The 6,481-nt window shown below is 67.1% G+C and overlaps 1 protein-coding gene across 1 annotated transcript in view; it reads left to right on the forward strand.

The window, feature by feature from the left end:
* Positions 1–6,481, forward strand: part of MUC2 (mucin 2, oligomeric mucus/gel-forming) — a 37,612-nt gene that overhangs the window by 26,552 nt on the left and 4,579 nt on the right. The window contains exons 27-36 of the mRNA XM_011380822.1: positions 2,161–2,195; positions 2,454–2,698; positions 2,993–3,167; positions 3,616–3,863; positions 4,133–4,316; positions 4,595–4,820; positions 5,435–5,613; positions 5,901–5,970; positions 6,083–6,180; positions 6,286–6,317. Of these exons, the coding sequence (XP_011379124.1) occupies positions 2,161–2,195; positions 2,454–2,698; positions 2,993–3,167; positions 3,616–3,863; positions 4,133–4,316; positions 4,595–4,820; positions 5,435–5,613; positions 5,901–5,970; positions 6,083–6,180; positions 6,286–6,317 (1,492 nt within the window). The remainder of the gene's footprint in view (positions 1–2,160; positions 2,196–2,453; positions 2,699–2,992; positions 3,168–3,615; positions 3,864–4,132; positions 4,317–4,594; positions 4,821–5,434; positions 5,614–5,900; positions 5,971–6,082; positions 6,181–6,285; positions 6,318–6,481) is intronic.

The raw sequence follows: 6,481 nt of genomic DNA on the forward strand, positions 1-6,481 counted from the left end.
CAACCCCGACACCCACCACCAGCTCAACAGAGACACCAACACCAACACCCACTACCAGCTCAACAAAGACACCAACACCCACCACCAGCTCAACAGAGACACCAACACTGACCATCACCTCAACAAAAACATCAACTCTGACTCCCACCCCAACCACCACCAGAGAGACACCAACACCGACACCCACCACCAGCTCAGCAGGGACATCAACTCCAACTCCCAGCACCACCACAACCACAGAGACCCCAACGCCGACACCTACTACCAGCTCAACAGAGACACCAACCCTAACACCCACCACCATCTCAACAGAGACACCAACCCCAACACCAACCACCACCTCAACAGAGACACCAACGCCGACACCTACTACCAGCTCAACAGAGACACCAACCCTAACACCCACCACTCAACAGAGACACCAACCCCAACACCAACCACCACCTCAACAGAGACACCAACACCGACACCCACCACCAGCTCAACAGAGAAACCAACTCCAACACCAACCACCACCTCAACGAAAACACCAACACCCACCACCAGCTCAACAGAGATACCAACACCAACACCCACCACCAGCTCAAAAGAGACATCAACTCCAAGTCCCACCACCACCACAACCACAGAGACCACAACCCTGACACCCACTACCAGCTCAACAGAGACACCAACATCAATACCCACCACCAGCTCAACAAGGACACCAACTCCCACCACCAGCTCAGCAGGGACATCAACTCCAACTCCCACCACCACCACAACCTCAGAGACCACAACCCCGACACCCACCACCAGCTCAACAGAGACCCCAACCCCAACACCCCACACCAGCTCAACAAAGACACCAACACCCACCACCAGATCAACAGAGACCCCAACCCCGACACCCACCACCAGCTCAATAGAGACACCAACACCCACCACCACCACCACCACTACCACCACAGAGACCCCAACCCCGACACCCACCACCTCAGTGACCCCGACCGTGTCATCCATCACCACCTCAACAGAGACCTCCACTCTGACCCCCACAATCACAGCGACCCCAAGTCCGACCCCCATCCCCACCACTCCCACCAGCTTGGGGTCCCCGATTCCTACAAGCAAAATACCCAACGAGACCACCACGCCCAAACCCCCACCCGAGTCCTCCCCTGCCGTCTCTTCCACCTCCGCCTCATCCACGGAACCCCACACGTCTCTGACCACCCGTCCGGCAGTCGTGGAGACCACCAGCACCACCTCCACCACCACGGGAACGAAGGCGCCGCTCACTGCCACGGGAGGCTCCACGCCGCCGCCGCCCACCAGCTCCAGCACTGCAGGTACCAGGCCCCGTGCCGGCTGCATTGCAGGGGTCCCGCTCCCGGTTCCTCCTCTCCCCGCCAGGGCTCGCTGTCCTGCCATGGGAGCCTTGCAGGTCCTCGGCCCGAAGCCCACTGCCCCCTGCTCTGCCCAGTGAGGGCGTTAGGTTCCCGCAGGCTCAGTGACCTCCCGCCTGCCCCGCTCAGCCCGTGAGCATCGGGGAGCCGCTGACTGGCCTGTGCCTGGGCGGCAGAGCCAACGGCCCCCCGTGTACCCCCAGAGGGATGTCTTCTCAGGATCACTGCCTTTGGCCCGTGTCCCTCAACCCACGGCTATGTGAAGGGCACTGTGGACAGAGCTGTCCCGAGGGGAACCCAGCCAGGCGTGTGGGGTCAGGGCTGGGTGGGGAGCAGCGGCTGCTAGTCAGCTGCCCTGGGAGACCCTCCTTCCTTTTCTTCGTCCCCATGGGCCCTGCTCACTCGGCCCCTCCTCGAGACCGAGAGCCGGCACGGTGGGCGTGAGGCCTGGCTGTGCCGCGTGTCGCGCCTTGGGTGGGCTGTCCTGCTGCGGTGGCCGCTAGCGGCGTTTCTGACGAGTGCAGTCACCTCTCACGTGCAGCCTGCATTCCGCAGGCACGCCGACCTCGGGTCCCGCCCCCTCCACGCCCACGACCCTGCTGACGACCGCCACCGGAACCCCCACCCCGACGGGGCACCCCTCGAGCTCGCCGCCCACGTCTCATAGCATCATGACCTTGGCCACCCTGTCCACTCTCACGGCGAGCCCGATTACCACACCCCAGCTCAGCATGAGCACGGGGTCGGGGCACAGCACTGGTTCGATGATAATCTGCTGCGAATTGCATGGCGAGTACTACGCCCCAGGTACCGAGCTTTTCACTCTGACTTGCGGGCGTCGGAGGCTGGGGGCCGCGGGTCTGCTGTTGCCAGCTGTGAGGTGTCAGACGGCCATCTGCCTAGTGTGGGTGGCCGTCACTGTGGCCGGCTCCACTTTGCTGAGGCCGTGAGTCAGGCAGAAGTGGGGCGGGGGCTTCCTCTGGTGGCCTCTTTGGGGACCTGCTGGGCACTCCGGTGGCCAGCCCGTCTGGGTGGCGTGAGGACTGGCTCGTGCTTCCCTCGCAGGTGAGCTGGTATACAACGGCACCCACGGCGGCATCTGCTACTACGTGAACTGCTCGCTGGTCTGCACCTTGGAGTTCTACAATTGGTCCTGCCCGTCCTCACCCTCCCCAACGCTCACACCCTCAACGCCAACACCCTCTGCGACGCCCAGCGCATCCACGCCCACGACCCTGCCGTCCACAGCACCAAGTACATCGGCCACCACCAAGCCCCCCGCGTGCCCGGACTTCGACCCCCCCAGGCAGGTCAGTGGCCTGTGGGTGGTTTTTGCCCCTTGGCACCGGACACACCGTCCGGGCATCTGAAGCCCTAGGTGCTGCCTTTCTGCTGGCCATTCGAGATGGCCCTGCCCCTGTGTCCTGAGCCGTCCCCAGGTGAGGCGAGCCGAGGCAGAAGGAGCTCCCTCTGGCCGGGCGCCCTTGGTCTCCAGCCTCCCAGGAGGCTCTCACCCCAGGGCCTCGCAAGCACAGCCCTTCGGCCCCATGCGGGCCGGAGTCCGCGTTGGCCCCGGTGGACGCCGTGCCCCTCCCCACCTGCAGGAGAACGAGACGTGGTGGCTGTGTAACTGCACCAAGGCCATCTGCAAGCATGGCACGACGGTGGAGCTCGTGGAGGTGGAGTGCAAGCCCCCGCCCATGCCCACCTGCTCCAACAGCCTCACGCCCGTGCGCGTCCTGGACCCCGACGGCTGCTGCTGGCACTGGGAATGTGACTGTGAGCCCGCCGCGCCGCAGGGGCCCCCCGCCCCCTCCCCGAGGTCCCCGGGCGCAGAGCCCAGAGTGCCCGCCGGGGGCTGGGCACATGTCCCGAGGGATCCCTCGCAGCCTGGCCCCTGCCCGGTCTCAGGCAGGGCCCGGGCTGCCTGGGGGGCTGCCAAGGTTGAGGGGTGGAGCCGGGGTTTGGGCCTGGACTCCCTGCTCCAGAGCCAGGACCCGCTGGGCAGAAGGCGGTGGCCACTGCGGGTTGCGTGGGCTGGTGCCTTTGGGGCCGGAAGCTGAGCCAGAGGCTGCTAGATGGGAGCCCTGTGTGCCCCAGGAACCAGGCCCTTCGTGCCCCCTTGGTTCCTGCTAGCTCTTCCCACCTGTCCCTGGCTCCGGACCGCGTCCGTCCCCACCCCAGGCCCTGCGCGGGGCTCCACGCTGGTAACGCGGCCTCCCCGCAGGCTACTGCACGGGCTGGGGAGACCCACACTACGTCACCTTCGACGGGCTGTACTACAGCTACCAGGGCAACTGCACGTACGTGCTGGTGGAGGAGATCACCCCCACGGTGGACAACTTTGGGGTCTACATCGACAACTACCACTGTGACGTCAACGACCAGGTGTCCTGCCCCCGTACGCTCATCGTGCGCCACGAGACCCAGGAGGTGCTGGTCAAGACCGTGAGCATGTCACCCATGAAGGTGCAGGTACGCCTGCAGGGCCCGGCGCCCCCACAGGGCGCGTGGGTGCCGGCCGAGTCCGCCGGAGCTGGGCTGGGGGCAGGCCGGGGCAGGGCAGGGGCTGGGGCAGGGCAGGGGACGGGCAGAGACCCCACGGTGCATGTGGCGTGAGGCTTGGCGGGCTGGGCCGACCGCAGCTGCTCCCTGAAGGCGCATCTCGGTCCCACTCCGGCTGCGTGTCCACCAGCTTCCGCCGCACCGGCCGTCGTCCCTGATGCTGGGTGTGTCGGCCACAGGTGCAGATCAACAGGCAGGTGGTGGCGCTGCCCTACAGGAAGTACGGGCTGCAGGTGTACGAGTCCGGCATCAACTACGTGGTGGCCATCCCCGAGCTGGACGCCCGCATCTCCTACAACGGCCTGTCCTTCTCCATCAGACTTCCCCATCGCCTGTTTGGCAACAACACCAAGGGCCAGTGCGGTGAGCCCCGGGGAGCGCGGTGGGCCCCGGGGAGCGCGGTGGGTCCCGGGCAGCACGGTGAGCCCCGGGGAGCGCGGCTGGGCGCAGTGGGTACGAGTGCCCGTCGCCCGGCATGCTTTTCTGGCTCTGCTCAGGGGCCCTGGGCCGTCATCCTGGGTTTGGCCCCTATGGGAGGCCAACAGGAGTCTAGTGTCCTCTGTGCCCTCGGCCCCGGCTGGCTGGGCACCAGGGAACCCGGGCTGGAGGCGCCGGCTCACCCGGCCTTCTCGCCGGGGCAGGCACGTGCACCAACAGCACTGAGGATGACTGCGCACTGCCCAGCGGAGAGGTCATCTCCGACTGCGAGGTCGCAGCCGACGCGTGGGTCGTAAACGACCCCACCAAGCCACGCTGTCCCCACACCGGCTTCACCACCAGGCGCCCGGCCAGCACACCCTCAAGGCACAGTGGCACCACCTCCCTCAAGGGCTGTGCCTCTCCTCTCTGCGAGCTCATCAAAGACAGGTGACCCCTCCGCTGGGCTGTCTGCTGCCTCAGTCGTGGCGAGCTGCGGTGTCTCGGGGAGCAGGCTGAGACCTCTGTGCCCCTACCTCGCCTGCTAGAGGGGAGGAGCAGGGGCCGAGCATAGGGCTGGGAGGGCCGGGGTGTCAGACCCCCGCCCCTTTCCCACCTCCCACGCACCCTACCGCTGGCTGGTGCAGGGCAGGCTGAGCCGAAGCCGGAGGGGCGGGGTGGGGAGGGGATGGCCGGCGACACTGCATGGAGCCAGTGTCCAGGGCCGGGGCAGAGTGGGGCTTAGATGGGGGGCACCACCGAAGCTGGTGAGGGGTGGAAACCTCGTCCCCAGACGGGAGCACGGTGAGGCTGGGTGCTCTGCGGGGGCTGCCGGAGGGCGAAGCTGGCTCACACCACTTCGACGGGGAGCCTCCATCTCCGGGAGCCCAGTCCTGCTGGGAGGACCTGCCCCTTGGGCCAGGCGGGCCCCCCTTTCTCCGAGGCGGCCTGGGCACCCGGGGTGGGCAAGCCGGGCGGAGGCGGGGGCGGTGGGGGAGGGGCGGAGGCAGGGACTGCCGCTGGCCAGAGCATGGCTGGAGCGTGACTGTGCCCCTCCCTGGCAGCCTCTTCGCCCCGTGCCACACCCTGGTGCCCCCCCAGTACTACTACGAGGCCTGCGTGTTCGACAGCTGCTTCGTGCCCAGCTCAGGCCTGGAGTGTGCCAGCCTGCAGGCCTACGCGGCCCTCTGTGCCCAGGAGGGCGCCTGTGTGGACTGGCGGAACCACACCCACGGGGCCTGCTGTGAGTCCCCGCCCGCCCCCGGTCCCAGGCAGGGTCCCTGGGCGGGGTCCCCCAGGGCTCTGCCGGGCTCGGTGCCCAGCCCCCGTTGGGGCCAGGCTGGGCCTTGGGGCAGCAAAGAGGGCTCCTGGAGGGGCTGGGGGGCTGGGCTGCCGCCGGCCTCGCTGAGCACATGCGGGCAGCGCCACCCAGCTCAGGACAGCATGGGGGGCTGGGGAGGACTGTCACTCTTGGGGGCACATGGGCCCTGCCCTCCTGACTCTGGCCCCCGGCTGCCACCTCCCCCACAGCGGTGACGTGCCCGCCTCACAGGGAGTACCGGCCCTGTGGTCCTGCTGAAGAGTCCACCTGCAAGTCCAGGTTGGTCGTGGGGGCAGCCCAGCCTGGCGGGCGGCACGGTCTGTGGGCGGGGCTCCAGCGGGGCCACTCCCTGCCCTCTGCCCCGTCACATGACGCTGTCTCGCTCCTCCAGCCCCTCGCAGAATGAGACCCACCTGGTGGAAGGCTGCTTCTGCCCGGAGGGCACCATCAGCTATGCCCCCGGCTTCGACATCTGCGTGGACATCTGCGGTACGCCCCCTACTCACACGCCCCCCACCCTGTCCCCACCCCCATGAGGCCGAGCCTCGTCCTGACGCCCGGGCCCTGCTAACAGGACTGTCCCTTCTCTCCTAGGCTGTGTGGGGCCCGACAATGTGCCCAGAGAGGTAGGCCTCCCGCCACGGTGCTGGGGTGGGGTCCCCCCAAACCCTGAGTTTTGGGGGATGGGGTGGGCTGGACAAGAGAACCTGGGAGCTCAAGACTGAGTAACGAGTCATTGAAGTCCTGGAAAGCCGAGCTGGGACAGCCACCCACCCGCTGTTCATCCACT

The sequence above is a fragment of the Pteropus vampyrus genome, unplaced genomic scaffold (genome assembly GCF_000151845.1).
Source record: "Pteropus vampyrus isolate Shadow unplaced genomic scaffold, Pvam_2.0 Scaffold405, whole genome shotgun sequence".
NCBI lineage: Eukaryota > Metazoa > Chordata > Mammalia > Chiroptera > Pteropodidae > Pteropus > Pteropus vampyrus.